This window comes from Magnolia sinica, chromosome 13, assembly GCF_029962835.1.
Source record: "Magnolia sinica isolate HGM2019 chromosome 13, MsV1, whole genome shotgun sequence".
Classification (NCBI taxonomy): domain Eukaryota; kingdom Viridiplantae; phylum Streptophyta; class Magnoliopsida; order Magnoliales; family Magnoliaceae; genus Magnolia; species Magnolia sinica.
Genome location: NC_080585.1, coordinates 2,678,177 through 2,699,947, shown reverse-complemented (window position 1 = coordinate 2,699,947; position 21,771 = coordinate 2,678,177). Strand labels below are relative to the sequence as shown.

Below are 21,771 nucleotides of genomic sequence, written 5' to 3'. Positions count from 1 at the left end.
AGAAGTGGGGAGGAAAATAGCTACAGTTGAAACCATCACGGTCCAACTCGATGCTTATATGCCATCCAAACCGTTTAGAAGGTCATTACACTGGGATTAACTGAAAACACAAACATTATCCTCATTCAAAACTTGTAGCCCCACAAATGTTCAATGGTGGACGATCCACATAAAAGGTGGGCCCCACATGATGGATTACTCCGTATTAATGTGGGCCCACATATGGATGGTCCACATCGAAGGTTGGTCCGTAACAATCACAAGCTCACATCCAAATCGGGCAGGTATGATGGACAACTCACTTTAAAGGTGGGGCCTACATGATAGATGGTCCACATCAAAGGTGGGCTCTACGTGATGGGCAACGGAAATTAAAGTTGGGCCCCACATGATGGATGACCCATATTGAGGTGGCCCCACAGGATGGACGATCCACATCAAAGATCGCCCCTAATGATGAATGATCCACATTCAAGGCAAGCTCTGCATGATGGGCAACCCACATTGAAGGTGAGGCCCACATGACGGATAGTCCACATCAAAGATGTGCTACACATAATGGGTAGTTAATAATGGTGGGCCCCACATGATGAACGGTCCACATCAACTTAGGCCTCACATAATGGACGGTCCACATCAAAGGTCAGATCTAATTAGAAGTTACCCGTATGCAAGGTGGGCCCTGCATGATGGACGGCCCACATCAAAGATAGAGCCCACACGATGGACGGTCCACATCAACACATCAAAGTTGGGGCCCACGTGATGGATGATCCGCATCAATGGTGGGCTCCACATAATGGGCGGTGGATATTGAAAGTGGGCCCGACATGATGAACAATAATATTGATGGTGGCTCCACTTGATGGATGGCCAACATTAGAGGTGGGCGCTACCCAATGAATGATGCACATTGAGGGTCTGGCCATAATGATGAATGGCCTACATCCAAGGTGGGCCTTATATGATGGACAGCTCACTTCAAAGGTGGGACCCATACGATGAATGGTCCACATCAAAGATTGGCCCCTCATGATAGATAGTGGATGTGAGGGGGACCAAATAGACCGATGGATAATTGATTATTATGTTAAAAATTAAACATACTTTTCTACTTTTTGGTTCATCCATTCAATAATTACAAACTATGATAAGTCACTAATGGCATAAGTAGCTTATCCAAAGTAACTTAAGATCCAAACACCCTAAATGATTATTCGCTCAATGAAAATTAGGTATTCATGCCCGCACCACCCTCCGCTGCAGTGTGGTGATCTGGCGGGGGTGTATGCTGCCGGAGATGGCCAAGTACATTCTTGGCAGATGACCTTGAAAAAGGGTGCGTCCAATCTTTTTGAAAACTCATTTTAGAGCATAATCCTAAAAACAAAGCAGATCAACGGATAAGATCTCATGCTAACCTGTGTTGCACGTAGATTAGCTGCCTTAAACGGGCGCGTGGACTCAGCAAAGCCATGAATAGATATTGAATTGCATTGATTATGCCTTCTCTGTCAGATGTTGTTTGGGTCAGAATACGTACGTAAACAATTCAAGGGTAGAAAAGATAAGCTTTAACGCATAGCTCTACAATGTCTGTACTGTATGGATGTTCTATTTTGATTCAACACGTTATGATATTTTGAACGTTGATCCATGATGAAAATTTCAATTTAGAGATCCGGACTAGAGGTATTCCTGGGTCCACCTTGACCTTAAGAAGACTAACCCAAAGCCTGTAATGACCTGAATTCCAATCAGAGATGCCTAATTCAAACCCAACTGGTACTCTTAGTACTTTACCTGGCCGAACGCAGCCTGACCTGACCAAGATGCATGTGATTATTTTTGTTAATGCTAAAATCAGGCTCATCCTTTACTGAACTCTGAGTACTTGGACCGAACCCTATATCCTCCATAAGGAGAAGACAAAGGAGACCCTATCTAGAGCAAGGGACCCTCTGATGCCAAAGTCAGGTTACAAATCTAGGTTTAAATGAAGTAGAGTAAGCTTAGGGGGTGATATGTTGTGTACCTTTTTTCGTGGTTATGTCCTCTATTTATGCATTTGGGTTGACGTGAATGTGTCCGTCAATCTCGGTACGATCTCTGCCATCAAGCAGGAGCCATGTGCGCGGTTGTTACCCTGAGATCGTACGCTGGATGAGTCTTGAGACATGCGTTACTGGAGTTAATCCTCAGCATAATCCTCGATCACATTTTCATCTGGGCTGAGCCTTGTTTGCGACCATCCGAGCTCACGAGCGAGCTAATCCTAGTCAGGGCCAACAGGTCAGATGTGTAATGGCTTCTTCCGGATTCCAGGTTGGTATCAAAGCTCTACAAAGAATATTGAATTGAGTCAGTTCAAATGCATTACTGTTAGTCTGATGTTTTGACCGTCAACTTCTCTATGTCGACCTTGGTGGGGATAGGCTCGGATTTTTCCATAACAATTTTCAACCTAAATTAACCTGACTTGATTTTTGTTAACCCAAACCTAGCTAACCTGATTTCCATTGGGTTGCTGTCTTTTCGACACCAACCGAGCCAAAAGACCTGACAACCTGATCCAACTCACACGTAATTCAAGTTGGGTCAACGTGAACCCAAGTCTGGATTGCCTTATAAGCTACGCAATATGTAATTTCCCCCCGCTAACTCGCCCGCCTCTACCCCCGAACGGGCAGTTATGTGGGCAGGCCCACCGTGATGTATCGGTTTATCCACGCCGTCCATTCCTTCTATCAGATCATCTTAAGGTAGGTCTATAAAATTGAGGAAATACAACGCTCAAGTGGACCACACCAAATAATAAACTTGGGTTGCATTAAATGCACAAAGCAGTTGGTGTGGTCCACTTGTGCTTTGGATCTGCTTTTTTTTTTTTTTTATACTAATATCTTAAAATGATATGAGAAAAAGAATGTACATCATGGATAATAGATACATCACAGTGGGCCCACCCACAGAACTGCCCGTTCAGGATTAGATCGAGATGGGCGGGGTAGGACGCAATCCGCGTCCCTGTGGGCCCAACAATGATGTATTTGTTTTATTTTGGCATCCATTCATTTTGGATTATTATTTGATGGCATGAGTCCGAAATTGAGGCAGATAAAAATCTAAGTGAACAAACCACAGGAGAACAGTGCTGCCCATTCATTGTGGTATTGAACAAGCCCCTAACCGTCGTTGAGTAGAAAGCGTAGCTGCAGCAATCACGGACGAGGAAGGAAATAGGAAAAACAAGTAGAAAACACAAATTGCCAGAACTCAAGAGACTCGTCCAAAAGTTACATGGTTATGAGAAAACTTTGAAACTTAGGTATTTGAAGTATTTTCACTCCAACTAGTATGCACCACTTTAATTCGGTGGGCGTCAAAACTGAGTCGGCTCGTTGAGTCAAACCTTGCTATAGACTGGCATCTGAGCGAGGCCATAAACTCAACTCATTTTTAGAGTAGAAACTTCCGGAAGTGACCCACTTGATACATGACCAAACCATCATGTTCATTACCTTACATGGGTGGTGATTTATGCTTTGATAATGGGTTCAAGCTCCATGGATTAGTGGTAGACAAGCTGCATTTCAACACATTGAGATCATGGGTTTGAATGCTCATATTGTTGGAGTGATGCAGTCCCTTGATATATATGGATACACCACACTCCGACAGTTTAAGCTTTTGGAATAAATGGTTGTTTGACATGGTATCAGATAGAAAGGTTCTCTGTTTGAATCTCGAGAGCAGTAAATATGCCTCGCTAATATATTATTATCCCATTATTCCCTCACCCGGTCTTACTACCTCACCTACACTTCAGTTGCAAAGATCAAAGACCTTTACCAAGATAATATTGCTTCCCAATCAGGTGAAATTAAAGTTTGAGTGTTTGATCTCTATGACTGATGCGCAGGGATCAAGTTGATTGAGTGTAAGTCTTGAGTTTACCAATCAAGTGGTTCCTGACGCGGTGATCCAAACTTTTGATGCTATGAGTTATAGTATGGTTTTAGCCCACACTGCAAATCATGTGTGGCTCACTTGGTGGGCAGCAAATAGCCTGTTCACAAAGAAAAATCCCATCGTTCCAAATTCAGCCAGAGATTCAGCCATGCCCATTGCCACCCTTAATCGCAAGTCAGGGGTGAGTCAGGGTGTTAAACTGTATCAGTTCCAACTGAACCTGAATCAACTCGAAGGAGTTGCATTCCACCCGACCCGACCTGACCCGACGGAGCCATCAATCCATGGTTATCAATCTTGGGAGTGGTCTATCTTGGATTGGATAGGTTTTGGTTGATTAACATATAGGATTAGGAGTCACAAATCTTGAAATTTGCAGCTCTAATGTTTAGTTGTCAAATAGTAAAGAGGACTACTAAAATGGGCTGAAGATGAACAATGAACAAAACCCAAAAATCATCAAATACTGATTGCTATTTTATTTTTAAGCACACTTTTCAAGCTCAAGTAAACCATCCTTTGAAATTCAAGAGAATGAAATTGCCTCTTCAAACAGAAGTGTGAGATGAAGCTGTAAGATAGAACTGTCATTTAAATAGCAAAACAACTGCAATACAATATCAACCCTATACATAAACATCTTCAACATGAATGATGGTCTTATACAGTGCTTTATGACCCAAACTTAGTTTAATTACTGACTATGGTGAGCTTGATTTCAAAACAGAGCAAATAACTGATCGAATGTAATGGAAATCCCCCCAAAAAAAGGTGATGGGGTGCGGCTTCAAGCGAGTGAACTAATGAAGGAGGAGGGGTTGGGTGGGATAGCAACTTCGACAGCTCCTTCTAGCATCTGTGTCACCTTCTTCATTGAAGGCCTCAGCGACGGATCCTCCTGAATACACCAAATCGCCACCATCACCATCCTCTCTAGCTTCCTAGTGTCGCTCAACGCCTCCTCATCGTCCTCCACTAGCCTATCTATTCTCCCCTTTTTGTAGCAATCACAAACCCAATCCGTCAGTATAACATCCTCTCCGTCCTCGAGCTCCGGCAGGACGTTCGCTCTGCAACAGATGATCTCCAACAAGACGACACCGAAGCTATACACATCAACCTTTGCAGTGATCGTCATGTTCTTGAACCATTCAGGCGCGACGTACCCTCTCGTCCCTCTGATGGATGTAGTAGTTCGAGTCTGGTTCGTCTTCAGAAACTTTGCTAGGCCGAAGGAAGAAATCCTCGCCGTGAAACTGTCATCTAGTAGTATGTTTTGAGGTCTTATGTCGCAATGAATGATCTGATCGCCACACTCCTCGTGCAAGTATGTAAGCCCTCTCGCGATCCCAAATGCGATCTGGGTTCTTTGATTCCAGCTACACCTCAGATCCCTTCTAAAGAGGAATCTTGCTAGAGAGCCATTACTCATGTACTCGTACACCAGAAGCCGGTGAGACCCCTCATCGCAGAATCCAAGCAGTCGGACTAGATTCTTATGATGGGTCCGGCCTATTGCGCTCACTTCGGCTCTGAATTCCTCCTCGGCTTCATTTTCCACATTGTCTAGCTTCTTCACTGCGACGGATTTTACACGATCCAACACTACCGCCCCTTTATAAACCGTGCCACAAGAACCCCTGCCCAGTTCTTCCTTGAACCCGTCTGTGATTTTTTCGAGCTCGCTGTAAGTAAAGGATTGCAGATTTACGCCAATCATGCTCGAATTTGAGTGGAGTTCCACTGATTTTTTACGGTAAGAGAAGAAAATCGCTGATAAGACTAATGACAGGAGGAGGAAATTGAGGAATGAGGAGCCACCTAGAAGCGATGATATGATGATGATCAAAGTACGTTCATCTTTCTTCCCTCTGTCTGAGCTTGGAGGAAGAAACGTTCCCGAAGTTAAATTGCCTCTCGGCACTTTAATGAGGGCCTTCCCACCGACTTCTGGGTTCATCCTCCCGTTCGACAGGGGTAGATTCTTCTTCCAGCAGGTACTGTTTTTGAAGATGGCGACCGCGCAGAAACAGTCCCCCAAACAAGCTTCGCGGCACTGGAGTTCGTCCACACCATCATATTGTTCGTAGTCAGAGGAGTCCGGCCAATCTGTGTTAATGATATCGATCATCTGGAACTGAGTCTCTTCTCTAGGTCTGTCTGTTACACAGATCTGTGGAACGAAATCTTGCTTGCATCCTCGGAATGCGTTTTTTGGGTCCATGTAAGAATACCCCTGCGGGCACTCGCAAGCTGGCCTCTGCTGCTCATCCATTATACAATAGCTGTTGAATCCGCAAGCTCCGCTTCCCAGCTTCCCGTTCATCACCATGCAAATGTCGGATGGCAAGAACAGGGAAGTAGACCATGACTGGTTCCAGCTCCCATCGGTCTGGGACTTCTTCGGGTGGATGTATTGCCTGAAAACTCCATCGAAATCGAGGGTTGCCCTCTGATAGAAATCTCTTGCTGGGAGGGGAACCATGTTTCTCGATGAGAGATTGAATGCGCTTCCATTCCTCAGTATTAAGTAGATAATGCCTGTCGTCTGGTTGAAGACCAACCGAGAACCATTTCCGCCGGTCTTGCTTTCCCAATATGGATAGTAAGAAAGTCTGGTGAGGCGATCTACGGTGTAAAGAACGAGATTGCTGTTGTTCTCCAGACGGAGTTCGAAACTTCCCCTGGAGAAGTCCGTCTCCGTCTCGCGAGAAGCGAGCCTGCTCGAGGGATTCATTACCTGAGAAGGCAAGATGGTGTCGGTCGGATTGTCGAAGCTCTGCCATTTAATTGCAGAGTCCGTGCTTGTGAGCACAAAGTTTCCAGTGTCGAGCATGGTGGCAGAAGAGACAGAGCCGTTGTTTGGTCTGGCCTTCCATATTTCTTGGCCTCGATGATCGGTGAGCACGAGCTCGCTGTCGGTCGTCAGCTCAACCTTCGCCCCTCTTTGAACTGGGTTGTTTCCATTCGCGGACCAAACTATAGTCTTGTCTGGGATCTTGTCGAACCAGACGGCGAGCAAGAAGAGGTCTCTACCTACAAGCCGACGGAATCCGAAAGCGAAATCACCAGAAGGAGAGACCCAAGAAGAGTTTCCATCTGTCGAGAGGGAAGAACCCAAACTCCCGTTGCGGGGAGCTTGGGCGATGGCGGAAAGCGGGAGAAACGTGAGGAAGAGGAGGAGAAGATGCGGAAGAGCAGTAGCAGCCATTGATGGAATGAGAGTATTTTTGGTAGAATTTCAAAGCTTAGATCAAGTGAACAAAACAGAAATGGTGGTTTGAGGGAGGCATTGAGGAACACATGCAGTTACCTCACCTCCGTCTGCTTTGTTTCTACTTTCTAGAGGTCAGGATTCTTCCTCGGAGCTGGAGTCAATTGCATGGGAAAGACGTTTCCACGGCTGACGTCAGCAGATTCAATCTGACTCCATTTTGAGCCAAGTTGGGTTGACCCAATGACTTAGACCAGATATTTAGTAATTAAATTAAGAAAAAATTACTGTGAAGTGCTATAGTGTTCTGAGAGCACTCTAAGTTATAGTGCTCCTCACTGAATCAGGGTGTGTTTGGTCAAACTTAAAATTTAGACTTACCAGTGAAAAATTACTATTTTTCAGTGATTTTGGTGTTTCAGACCGTATTGGTAATTAACTCAAAAATTAAAGTATTTAATTGTAAATATTACTTAAAATTTGAGGATTGTTTTCAATCACCGCAACATTACTTAAAACTTATGGTTAAATGCGGTAAGACATTTTCCTTTAAAAATATTTCTTTCTAACGTTTAAAATAACAAAATTATCCTTTAAAATTTTCCAAAACTTTATATAACAACCCCCTTTTTATGGTGGGTGTCCTATCACCACCTTTTCTTATGATGTGTTACCTATGAGATTCGGATCTACCTCACTTTTAAGCTCATGCCTTAAAATAATATGAAAAATTGAATAGGCCGTGTGGATAAAACACATATATCATGGTGGGGTACACGAAGCACTATCCAAGCAATCTATTCCTGCTTTTATGAGCATATTTTGCATTTACACAAGAAATGAATGGTGTAAATGTAATTACAGATACACCAATGGCTCATCTCGATCTTTTACACTAAGTAATGCTAACACTTGCGCAGAATATGAGCTTTCCTTATTAAATACTTTCAAATTTGATTAGTGTGGTTCCATCCGATGGTCAGATTGATCTGAAAGTTACAACCCTTATATATTTTGGCCTTAAAGATCGTATAATCCATACAAATCTAACTTGATTCGATCACATGCACACAGGCAATATCTGCAATAAGAAATTTTACATGGAATCTTAACTTTACATCATTTTTATATTGTAGCTATCCATATATCAATAAAATGAAACATATCAAGTTAAATTATATTAAATATATGAAAAAATAATGAAATAATGATAATAAATTTACCTGATGTAAGCTCTTTAAAATTATCCTGTCTTGGTATCAAACCCTAGTGGGGGTGGCTAACAGTGGAGTGTGTGTAGCCCCCAAAAAAAAAAAGAAAAAAAAGAAAAAGAAGAAAGCAATCCAAAATTATCTCTCTCACTTTTTCAAACGTACTTAGGTTACTTGTAAAACTCCTTTTATAACACCCTTCTTAAAATAAAGCTTGGTGTGAGAGACTGAGAGATAGAATTAGGCATAGACGCGGGATATAAAATCTCTCTCAAATATATATATTTTTTTCCACAGGCATTACAACAAAAGTCTTAGATCAAGCTTATATTTGTTTCTTATTTTTTATTTTTTTTAACTTTAATCAATAGGTTAATTGTAAATAAACATTACAGTTAGTCTTAAGAGGTTTTTAATTTTGAGCATTCAATCACTACTATTTTCCTGTGATGTGGTCCACTGGATTTAGATATGCCTTATGATGGGATAAAGCCCTAATATAATCTGAAAAATGAATAGACCACATGGATAAAACACATGCAACATGTTAGGGCTCACAGAGCACTATGTAGGTTGCTAGCACAGCAGCGTCACTAGCCAAGGATCCAAGGACAATCACACCTAAAGCGCGTACACACACACACACACACACACACACACACACACATATATATATATATATATATATATATATATATATAGTGTAGCCTACCTGAGTTTTTGAGTAGCCCTTTTTTTTGTGCGGTCCATCATCACGGTGGTTCTCGCCTGGTGAATGTGCTCCGGATGATATATATTACAAAACATGGTGTACACTTTGGTCCATCTGAAGTTTTTAGGTAGGTGTGGCCCATCTGAAATATAGATGGGTCTGAATTTTGGAATCTAGGCCTAACGTATGTGGGGAGCACCATATACGTTTGGATTCCACATAGACATTATGCTGGGTCCCAATAGCTTGAATGAACGGTGGCTTAATGAAAGTTCGAACGCATGTGAACACAAGATGCACTTCCCATCAACTCGATAATGCTGTTTTTCCAGTGATTTGGGTTATTCTGGAAGGGCCCACCAGCGGATATTTTTGAACCAACTCCAAATGTATGGCCGATTTTGGTTGCTTGACACGTTCATCTCAAGACCTACACGCAACGAAGTGATGCCTGCATTGATTAATCAGAGAGCCTCAGTGAGGTCTAAAATGGACCGTAGTTCCTGCAAAACAAAGCTATGTGGGACCCACTGCTATTTCTGTGTAAAATCCACTCCGTCCATCAGTTTAACCAGCCTCAGTGAAGGGCGTTTTCTGTGTAAGCCGATGGACGGAGTGGATTTTACCCCTTTTATATATGATCCGGGACCTACATGCCATCCTGCAGGCTGAGGATCACTAGACCGTCCATCATAAAATCCACTCCGTCCATCGGTGTAAAATCCACTCCAACCGATCGTTTACACAGAAAACGCCCGGATTATATGAACTACGGTCCATTGTAAACCGATGGACCGTAGTTCCTGCAAAACAAAGCTATGTGGGACCCACTGCTTAGATGGCATATGAACAATTACTAAACCTGGTGGGACCCACTGCTATTTCTGTGTAAACGCCCTTCATGTAGGGAATTCGGACGGTGACGATCACTAAACCGTATCCCCAGTAAGGTTAAGGACCCTTCCATCTTTTTTCATCTGTCTCGGTCTTTTCAAATGCATCATCAGTCAATTTCCGTTACCCGTGCCTGGAACGGTTCCTTGAAGTCATTTATGGAGGTCTCAACCGTGGTCTAAAGCACGTCTTTCCTCGAAAGTGTATGTCAAATAAAAGAGATGTTATATATAAGTGGACCACACCACGAAAACATTGGTGATTGAATGCCGGCTACTAAATGTTTATTTGCCCTCCAACCATTGATAACATAACAAAGACATGGATGAAGGAACTACGCAAATATCCGTTTGATCACAAGAAGTTTCATGTGGTATGGTTCACTTGAGATTTGGATCTGCTAATTTTTTTGGCATCATGCCTGAAATAAGCTTTCAAAAGGATGTACGGCGTTGATATAAGATACATACATCACAGTGGGCCCATCCAGGGATCTACTCAAGCGGTGCCCTCGATCAAGCTAATATATGTATCACGGTGAGCTTAGGAAGGTTTTAACGGTGGTTGTTAGTGGGCATCATTATCACGGCTGCTTCCTGGGGTGTGGTCCACTTGAACATTGGATTTAAGTTAATTTTGGGCTCATACCCTAAAGTGATCTCTAAAATTAGACGAATGGCCGATACATTATGGTGGGCCCACAGAGCCCCCTGCCTGAAGCCAGTCCGTCACGCAGTTTGGCTAGACAATGGTAGGTAGGTGCTTTGTGGGCCCACCTTAATGTATGTGTTTTATCCATGCCGTCCATCCGTTTTAACAGATCATTTTCGTTTCAATTAAAAAAAAAAGAGACATATCTAAATCTCAGGCGGACCACACCACAGGAAAATAGTATTGATTGATTGTCTATCATTAGAAAACTCCTGAAGTCTACTGTAATGTTAAATTGACGTCCAACCTTTTGATTAAGTCATAGAGACTTGAATGAACGGAAAAATGGACATGATCCTAAACTTTTATGACCGAAGAAGATTTTAACAGTAGGCATTCAATTAACATTGTTCGATGTGATGTGTTTGGTGGGAAAAAAATGTATTGGAAATACCGAAAAATGAAAAGTAAAATGAAATCAAGTTTGATTATTTCGTTTCATTAGGTTGAATCACGTAAAATATACACTATTCTTAAAGCGTGATTCGCCCCCTTATTAATTGCTGATGGGTTACAGGTAAATTATTTCTTAGATAAGATAAGTATGTCTAAATCCAGCATGCCGTAATCACAATAGGTCCACCTAGTAACAATTCAACGCAGCAAATCATCTGGCAGAGGGATGGTCCATTTTATATAGGCATCAGGGAGTGGACCGTTGCTTGGTGGCCATCGATAGTTCAGAATATTTGAAAAATGTTTTTAACCATAGATTATTAATTTCAGCAATTTTTGGTCGTCAGATTAGAAGATCTAACCGTTGGATCATCATAACCCGTTCGTTTTCGGACTGTTGTGAGTTTTAAGGGACATAAGCGTTTTTAGAAATAGCTGACCGTTTCAGATAAACAATCCGACCATTCTTAGTCACCTACAAAGCCCTGGCTCATTTCAGATCCATCGCACCTAGGCTCCCACTAAACCATTCGCATCGCAGACGATGCACATATGCGAAATGCAAAGTGCGTCACTACAGCTACACTACTCATGCCTGTGCCCGAGGGCGTGCAACCTAAGCTTCTTAATCTCCGAAGCTTCAAGTAAGAATACTACACATACATCCATATATAAATCCTAAATTTTGTCCTTTCATTTCCTAGGACAAAAGCACACACCATACTTTTCCTTTTGAAATTTTCAAAAATTATTTTGGTAGTAAAATCCTTAAATTTTTAAATATTATATATATATCACAAATCTCAACATGTTCCACTTGAAATTTAGATCTACTCCATTTTTTATCTTTTGCCGTTAAATGATGGAAAATTAGATGTGCGTCGCGAATTAGCTAGTCACCCTTCACCTTAGTAATGGCCAGTGGTTGGTCCTCCGTGGGCTCCAATACAGTATATGTGTATTATGTATTCAGTATATTCATTTTTTCAAATAATTTTATAGTATTAATATAAAACTGAGGTAGATCAAAATCTCAACTGGGCCGTGGTGTTGATTGAACTCTCATCATTGAAAACTTCACGAGGTTACAAAAGTTTTGGATCCAGCTGATATTTGTTTTTTTGTCTTCATCCAGGTCCGTACGACCTAATGTACCCGTCGGATGTCAAATAAACATTACGGTGTGATCCAGGAGGACGTTTAATCACTCCTGTTTTCCCATGGTGCTGTCCACCTGAGATTTTGATCTGCTCATGTATAAGATACGTTATTAAAATTACGAGTGAAAATGGATGGACGGTGTGGATAAAACACCTAGATCATGGTGGGCCCATGTAGCACCGACAACTAGCCAGCAGCGTCGCTAGCCAAACGGCGTCCGCGGCCTGATGGAGCAAATACATCATTGTGGTGCTGGCTACTGGCAGCCGCAGCATGACGCAATCCTCGTCCTCCGTGTGGCACGTGCTTCCTACTTCCCGAGTCTTGCAGAGGATTCCGGTCCCCGATATCCCCTCGTGCGAATCGCCGAAGTAATTCCAATTTCTTTCCTTTGAAAGTAAAAAATAAAAAAACTCCAGTCTCTCGTCTCAACTCCACCAGATCCCGCGAGCAGAAACAGAGGAAAATCAGGGTTTCATCTCCTCCTTCGGCCAACAGATATAAGAGTAATGCTCTCGAGATATGAAATTTGAGGAATCATCTCTCACTGGATATCTTGTCAAGAATCTCGAACCTCTGTGAGTACTCCGATCCTCCAATCCTTCCTTTTTTCCAGCGGATTTCGATCTGCGGGACCCTAGCCGTTTGATCCGTTTCTGGACTCCAAGATTGAAAATTTCGATTATCGTCCGTTTATTCGATGTTAGGACTCGGGTTAGAAGGTTAGGATTGTGGTATGTGAATGGGATTTTCTGTTTAGGATTTTGATAGATGAGAAGATGCAATGCAGTTTTTCCTCGCTATCTATGTTTTATTGGAGGTTTGGATTTTTCATTAATCAAATATATTGGCCGAAATTGAGATATTATTTTCTGGTGTTTAACAGCTGCTATCTGATGGAAATGGGTGTTTTTTTTTCCCCTGAAGAGAGGCAATGCAACAATTCTATAGATGGAAACTAATTGCAAAATTGAAATCCTTATGCCAGATTGTAGCTCGAATTCACACACAGAACAACAGGGAGAATTTAAGGACTGTGAACAGAAGCTCAGCAGTCCTTCGATCAGCCATGGGATTGGCTTCTCTAGGGGTGAGGTTGAGAGAAGTCAAATACAAAGACACTAACCTGCCTGCTTCGAAGGAATCATCTTAGACTCAGTCCCTTTGATTGGCCATGGGATTGGCTTCTCTAGGGGTGGGTTTGTTAGAAATCGAATATGAAGACACTTAACTGTTAATAACCTAACCAATATGCCAAAAGCCCCAGGCCTGTTGGAATGTGTTAAGTTAAGCTATTAAACCATTGAGATCATAACATTCCACCACGCTCGGCAGTTTTTTCCAGGTAGTCCTTTCCATAGGTTGCCCCTTCCATGAATCAAGCACATGACGTGGTGTTGGCTTTGATACTAATGTTAAGAACCTAACCAATATGCCAAAAGCCCCAATACTGATGCAACGTGTTAAGTTAGGCTATTAAACCTTTGGGATCATAATACTAATCATTTGATCTCATTTATAATAAATGGCTGCTTCCTAGGAGTCGGTTTAGACCCAGTAACCCAGAAGCCCTTCAGTTATCACCGTCATGATCCTGAAACGGCTTTCTTATTTGTATATCTTTTGCAAGCTTCACCCTGGTCTTAATTTCTTCTACATTGCTGAGGAGCACTGGAGAAACTGATCTTGATTTTTCTTTGGTCGTCCAGGACCCCCACCCAAACTTTCTTTTGTTTCCCATTGAATTGCTATTGACGTCCAGCTTCCACCAAGCTGCTGGTGGTGGGGGCCACCTAACAATCTTCACTGCCAGTCTGCTATCATTGTTCATAATATATTCTTTCCAACTTCTGACCAACTCTGTGAAATGAATACCCTTAAATTTTTTGGCTTCCTGACTATACTTGATGAGAGAGAACCGATGAAATTAATGTTGGACTCCCATCTGATTCCAATTGCTCTTTCCAACTTTGTACAAATCTGGACTTCCCTAAAATATTAGGAAACAAATAAAGAAAGACTTATGTCACTACTTGTAACTTCTAATTAAAGCTTGTGCATGTTAGTTTCTGTTTGCTTTATGGTCGCATATGCACTTTTTTTTTTTTGGGTAATTTTATTATTTTATAAATTTTACACATGCTGCATGGCATATGCACATGTACACAAACTGGTACTGAATACATGAGACTGCATATTACTTGTATTTAATACAACCGCTCATACAAAGTAGTCATAATAAGGATTCCTGTCAAATACATGATCCATGGGGCCCATTTTCGGCAAGTTGGGGGCCTGAGGCCCGTTTGAGTGACCCCCTTGGCTTGTCAAGTTAATGGCGATATGCTCCTCATAAAGTTCCTGTGAGAGGGAGGGAGCATCCACATCACCAGTGGACAAGGTTCACATTGTTTTTCCAGGCACAAACACGTGTGAGATCCAAGCCACCCATTAATGACCATGTAGATACACTTTCTTGAATGTTGGGTTGGTCTATTCACAAAGTAAGCAATATTTTATGAAATAGATGGGTGTGTAAGGAAGCATAGGCAGGTTTAGAACATTGTGGAAATTTGATGAGTGGACATGCCTGAACTTTTAGCAATGGTATCTACATGATGTGACCCACCTAATCGATGTCTTAGATCCTACAGTCTGCACCATGTTTCCACTTGCGTTGGCGCATAGATGTGTTTCCTTGTATAACTCTCAAGAATCACTTGATTAGGTGATTCTTCCCATCCATCAATGGCTAAGAAGAAGACAGTCTGTATTGATTATATTGAAAAAGATTTGTGATTGAAATGTTCTCATATGCAACTGCACATGCATTTTTTTAGTATATCCAAATTAGGTAGGGTGCATTAAGGTATTCGTTGAATTTCTACCCATCGATAATGCTTTCAACATTATTAGTTTTCTTAGTGTTACAGAAATAGCCTTAGAATTAGGAGATTTTTGTTGTTTTAAAATGTATTTCTGTGTAATCACAGGGGCAGGAAAGAAGATAGAGAGGAAAACTTAACGGGAGAGAAGTCGGAGGCCATTCCTTCGAGTATTGTAAATTGCACCTCTGTCCTTCCCATCTCCTTGTAAATTGCACCTTCAGGTATTCTTGATCTCCAGCTGCTAAAATGTGCACCCTCTTCCCTACTCTCCACCACTCCAAACCCCCCCACCCTTGTCTCCCTTTAAACAACTATTCTTCTTGCTCCTTTCACTCTTCATCTCTTACCTTCCGTGCAGCCCATTGTACATTGCAACATCGCGCAATCCGAATCAGAGCTCTTGATGCTGCCCAACCATATGATTATGAATCTCAGATTCACGCCAACCACCAAAACAGCACCAAACTTAAAATTGCAATCATAGGCTTCGGCAACTTTGGCCAATTCCTTGCCAAGACCATCACCAAACAGGGCCACATTGTCCTGGCGCATTCCCGCTCCAACTACTCTGAAAGTGCTCACAGGCTGGGTGTTTCATTCTTTTCTGATCCTCACGACCTCTGTGAGGAACACCCAGACGTGATACTTCTCTGCACTTCCATTATCTCCACCAAATATGTACTCTCTTCACTCCCAATCCAACGACTGAAACGAAACACCCTTTTTATCGATGTCCTTTCTGTAAAAGAATTCCCCAAAAACCTCTTCCTTCAAATACTTCCTCTTGAATTTGATATTCTTTGCACACACCCGATGTTTGGGCCGGAGAGTGGAAAAAAAGGGTGGAAAGATCTCCCTTTCATCTACGACAAGGTGAGGATTGGAACTGATCAGTTGAGATCAAACCGCTGCGAGCGCTTTTTGAATATTTTTGCCCAGGAGGGCTGTAAGATGATGGAAATGTCTTGCATGGAACATGATAAATATGCTGCTGGGTCACAGTTTATAACGCACACGGTGGGTCGAGTTCTGGGGAAATTGGGTCTGCAGTCGACGCCAATAAATACAAAAGGATACGAGGTATTATTGGAGTTAGTGGAGAACACATCAGGCGATAGCTATGAGCTTTATTATGGGCTGTTCATGTACAATACAAATGCAACAGAGCAGCTGGAGAGGTTGGAGATGGCATTTGATGCACTGAAAAAGCAACTTTTTGGGCAGTTGCATGATATACTGAGGAAACAGTTGTTTGACAGTAATGAGGGATTGGATGCAACCAGTCCCACAAAAACGAAGCCCAAAGCTTCTTCTATTGCTGAGACATTGACTTGAATCAAAAGCAAGCAACACACCTATTATACTAGTGGTAAGAATTTTTGTTTCAGTTGTTCACTTGTCTAATTTAATTTGTTTATGGAATGGATTCGTACGTTCATTATCATGCAGATGGGTGGACAGTGGAGTTTTTGGTTTTTATACAAGTTGCTTATGTAAATTTTTTTCTTCTTCTCAATATGTGCTCATATGTCACTAAACAAACTCTAGATGTTGATTATGTAAAATTCACTGTCCATCAGGTCCTATCCTCCATTCTCAGCACGGGGAAAAAAGTCAACCAGATCAACATCTCAGGTGGGCCATGACACATGGAACAACGGGGATGGGATGCCAACCGCAGGTTTGCGTGGCATCAACATGACGTGTCTCTTCTGTTGAAACCATTAATTAGTACAACTCATCAGTGAAGATGCAAAAATCAGCATGATCTTGTTGGAATATTTGGTTGAATCAAATAGACTATCTAAAATCGAGAATAAAAAAAGAAAATAAAATTTGAGATAGAAGAGGTATAGATTTGAGTCGAGGCGTGACATGAGTCAATTGGCATAAAATCGAATTTGTTCCCCTTGGACAAGGTCCCAAGTGCAAAAGGTTTCTAGAGCATTCGACATCCAAGATATAATGACTATGACTTGGTCCTAACATGGTGCACTCATTGTACGTGGGCTCAAACCACTGGCAGTTTAACTGGAAAGTGTTGTGTTGACTTAGCGACAAACATAGCAACCAAAAATTCATAAACCAAATTATGATGAGAGTTTTCAGAAGATTAGAAAACATTTTTCGTTGTTTTAGAAAATGAAACGGAAGTCCTTATATAAACTCTGAAGTGGTGCATTAAGCACCCTTTCAAAAGGGTTTGGTCTGTTGGGTTTAGACTCAACAGGTGTAACCAATTGAACGATCACATTTGTCTAGCTTAAAATGAAAAGGCGCAAGTGCGAGTATAATTTCACATAAATAAAGTCCTACGACTACTCGCACCCGACTCAGCCTGTCCCATTGCGCACGCGGACTCAGTTCGGTGCGCATGCATGTATGGTTAATAGCATAGATTATAGCTATTGGCATAACTCCCCACATGACTAAATTCACATGCCCTCTTAATGGAGCTCAAGCCCTAAGGCAACAAGCGTATATACAATGAGACCCACAACTTAAAACCAACAAAAATTTCAAAAACAAAATACAATAGATCTAAAATTCATCGGGTTGATCTTTTGTATCTTTTGTATGTATGGTTCGGGATAGGGTTCTCACGTGATGGATAGAGTGGATTTACATGTACAACAAAGTGGGCCCCGCAGACAGGTGTTCTATGGGCATTGTGTAAAACATGTGTCATGGGTGATTCCGGTCGGTCTGGATAGGGAAAGGTGGCCCCGCTTGCCACAATTGAAAGACTGTATAGAAATGCATGCAATTTTAACTCCTAAAACAAGGGGCAAAGTGACCCAATAGGCGCAAAAGGCCCTCCAATCCACTCATGGTTTAGGGGTTTTCCAGAAAGAAACTTTGATACTCTAGCTCAGCGTGAGGGATGATACGCAGGCGCTTACAAACTGCCACTATGACATTCAAGTCAGTCAAAATAAGCAGTCCAAAGTTATATTATCCATTTTAGATGTTACATTATTTGAATATCTATATGATTGGTGGACATTTATTGGACGGTCAAATAAGAAAGTCCAATTATCCTAGTGATTTCACCCTATTCCGACTGAGTGATTCCCAGTTCATCGGCAACTCGTCTGGTCCATCTGCAACTCGTAGTTGCAGGAATTTCTAATTCCAACATATTTGTTGCTTGTAATATTTTTGGCATATTTAGTTATTGAATTATTTTTTAAAAATTTTCTGATAATTCATGTCATAAAATTTTATATAATTCCAAATTCTAGAAGAATTACTAAAATTCCTTTAAGTACCAATTGCTTGAAACTGACAATTTTTTAGGCATTTCCATAATGTCTTAAAATCGGCCTTATTTATGTTTGGGTTTTATTTTCTATTTATTATTATTTTTTAAAACTAAACTAGTCATGCTTCATTTAGCATTTGAATCATTTCAATCAGAATTGTATTCAGGAAAATATATATTTTTGAAGCCAGTATATTTAAAGTCAACATATTTAAGATGTTTATTGCAACCACATCGGAGCTCTGGGTTACCCAGTAATAGGGTTTACACACAACTGCATCTCCATTCTACCATGAGAGAAGATTTTGTGATCCGTGTGCACAGAGAGTCTGTGGGCCCATATCTCCAACACTCCACTGGAGTGGGAATCTTAACAGGCATTTTGAAATGGGCTTTTGAAAATTGAAATTTTAAAAGACTTTTAGATTTGAGAATGGGCATCGACTCTTGGGTTGTAGTAGAGTTGGTTTGTAGTCTCTCTTTTCATTTTTAATAAATACTTTATTATCTTTAAATAAAAATAAAAAACTTATAAATTCCCTCAAACAGTATTTTAATGGAGTGACATAGAGTGGAGGGATGGAGATGCCCATGCCGCAGGCATCCGAACCCTTCTTAAGGCGAGACCCATGAAGGGAAAAACCAAATATCAGCCTGATGCAAAAATTCGGTTGCACTCAAGAAATTTCCTCTAGTGCGGCCCACTTAAGTCTTGGTTGTGCCTGATTTTTTAGATCACGTCCTAACATTATTATTATTATTATTATTATTTACACACGCACACACCGCCACACACTCATGCTATAGTGGGATTTCACCACCTATGGATACTCGAACCCTTGACCGGGTGTTGAAACTCCTGAGAGTCTACCACCTGAGCAAGAGTAAGGATCCAGATCACGTCCTAACATAAGCCTGCACATCTGGATGTTACACAGACGTCACAGTGGACCCCACTTAGCTTCATGTTGATGCAGGAGATTTGCAGTATACGAACGAAACCCAATTATACACTCTTTTGATACTCAGGCAAAGCATGGTGGTTGATACGCAGGCACTTTGCCTTAAACCCAGTACAATTAAATGGTCAGAGTTGTGGAATCAGATTCTAAGTTATGATATAAAAATATGATTTGGTTGAACGATCCTACCCTTTGATCCATGGAACGCTTGTTTGCAGAAATAAGACAATCATTGTCATTTTCAATTCTACGCGTCCAACAAATGTCCACTAACCTGATAGCTAAAGTGATCAAATAAGTGTAAGTTTTCGTGGCAGGCTTGAACTGGGTTTACAATTTTGCAGTTTAATCTATTCTTTTGCCACGTTTACATTTTTTTTAGTGCCTGCATATCATCCATTGCGGTCGGGCAGAGTATCAAATTTATTTTATTTTTCCATTGCAATATGGATGTTTGGATCAGGTTATTGTGAAACATTCCCAATATGAGGATTGGATGAGGTGTTACTCGGTTATATCCATGCTGTCCATCAATTTTTTCCAGCTCATTTTAAGGCATAATCCAAAATTGAAGCATATCCATTTCTCAAGTGGATCACACCAAATGAAACAGTAGCCATTGAATGAACGATGGTAAAACACACACCGCAGGTCACACCGTCGGGGATGAAGGGAAAACGCAATTATAAGTTTGACTCAAAACTTTTGTGCCCCCCAGAAGTTTTTAAAGGTAGGCATTGTTCCTTACTATATGGACCCTGCTTGAGATTTGGATTTGCTTCATTTTGGGGGCCATGCCTGAAAATAAGCTGGAGAAACTGATGGATAGCATTAGAATATAACATATACATCGAGGTAGGCCTCCCGGTCAGGGCAACACCCACTAATGCGTTATGCGGGTAACACCTAAGGCTCTATACAAGCAGAGTTAACTCGGTAACTCACTTGGCTTGACTCGAAAAAGCTCGATTCGAATCGGTTCGAAACTGAGTTCGAGCCGAGTTGAGCTGATTTTCTGAGCTCGAAAAAATTTTGAACAGAGTTCGAGCTTGCCTGAGCTCGACTCGACTCGGATCGAACCCAACTCGAATTGAACTCGAATCGATTCAGTTTGGTGACTTGGTTACTTTGATATTATTGTTGCTCACCAAGTGTTTAATGAAATGACTCAATGAAGTGTGGCTGGTGGCAAGGAAAGTACGTATATGAAACAAATACCTTTTTTTTTTTTTTTTTCTTGATTTTTATGTTATTTACAAGGTGTTTGATGAAATACCTGTAAATCTATTGCTGCTATTTTACATACAACAAGATTTTGAAAGTGCAGTTCATGTGTTTGTGAAAATGCTGCATAGGCGAACTCAGCTCGATCTTGGATCAAACTTAGCTCGAACTGCTTGAGCTGCTAATCAAATCGAGCTGAGCTGGCTAGTCGGGCTCAAGGACCGAGCCGAGCTGAGGTCAGCAAGTGGTTGAGCCGAGTCGAGCTGTGCCAAGCTCGACTTGGATCGACTCGTGTACACATCTAGTAACACCTAATCCGCTCCCCCATTATGACACAATGCCGCACGTTCACACACGTGTGAGTACACATCCACGCATGATTATTGCATGTATCACAATCAAACATGCGCAGGATCTGACATTTTCATTAGGTGATCTCACTGTTTTAAATTTTCTACCATAAAAGTCAGCCAATTTTGTACGTCGGGTCATTCACAGTACCTCAAAACATATAAATGATTGTTAACTATTCAAGCCCACATGTATTAATTAAGGCCCATATTCGGTTAAGCGTGTGCGGTTAGGATATCTTTATACCCCAACCGTTGATATAGACCACTTAAAACTAGATCTGTGAGATCGGTAACCTTTTTAGCCACCTGTTGTTGCAGATGATCAAGAATTTAAAAAGGGACGGTGAATGAGAACTTTTTGCCTTGTTTCTTTAAGCCGCGGTGATTTCAGATCTTTTATTTCTCAATAATATAATAATGGATTAAAAAAAAATTAAAACGAAAGACTACAATGTTAATTTTATTGATTCGTATTTAAAGCTCAGTAGAATCAATTAAAAAAAAAAAAAAAAAGCAAAGACATAAATAAAAGATAAATGCATACTATCGCCTGTATGGACAAACAATCGGATTAAATGGTCAACAAGATGTGACCAATGGTGAGTATGGAATCAACTGATCATAGATCCAACAACAGTAGGTCACGAATATTTACACTCTTTCTAATTGTATTGCAATGATGGCACTAGATAATAACAATATAAGTTAACCTAAACTTCAAACATTCTGCAAGCTAATTGTACATAAGTGGAAGGAATATAAACTGTGGTGGGCAGATAGATTGTGTTTTGCATGCGCCACAAGCTCT

General features: G+C 41.2%; 2 protein-coding genes across 3 annotated transcripts; one reads left to right on the top strand and one right to left on the bottom strand.

The window, feature by feature from the left end:
• Positions 1–4,533: 4,533 nt before the first annotated feature.
• Positions 4,534–7,326, bottom strand: LOC131222413 (G-type lectin S-receptor-like serine/threonine-protein kinase LECRK3). The gene has a single exon (XM_058217463.1). It carries the CDS (start codon positions 7,181–7,183, stop codon positions 4,760–4,762), a length of 2,424 nt encoding a protein of 807 aa, XP_058073446.1. The 5' UTR covers positions 7,184–7,326; the 3' UTR covers positions 4,534–4,759.
• Positions 7,327–12,556: 5,230 nt separating this feature from the next.
• Positions 12,557–16,969, top strand: LOC131222412 (arogenate dehydrogenase 2, chloroplastic-like). 2 transcript variants are annotated; one of them, XM_058217462.1, is made up of 3 exons: positions 12,557–12,849; positions 15,265–16,528; positions 16,740–16,969. In XM_058217462.1, the coding sequence occupies exon 2, from the start codon at positions 15,406–15,408 to the stop codon at positions 16,492–16,494; it is 1,089 nt and encodes a 362-aa protein (XP_058073445.1). In that variant the 5' UTR covers positions 12,557–12,849; positions 15,265–15,405; the 3' UTR covers positions 16,495–16,528; positions 16,740–16,969. The 2 variants fall into 2 exon arrangements, with proteins under 2 accessions (XP_058073445.1, XP_058073444.1); XM_058217461.1 differs by lacking the exon at positions 16,740–16,969 and having other exon boundaries at positions 15,265–16,595.
• Positions 16,970–21,771: the final 4,802 nt, after the last annotated feature.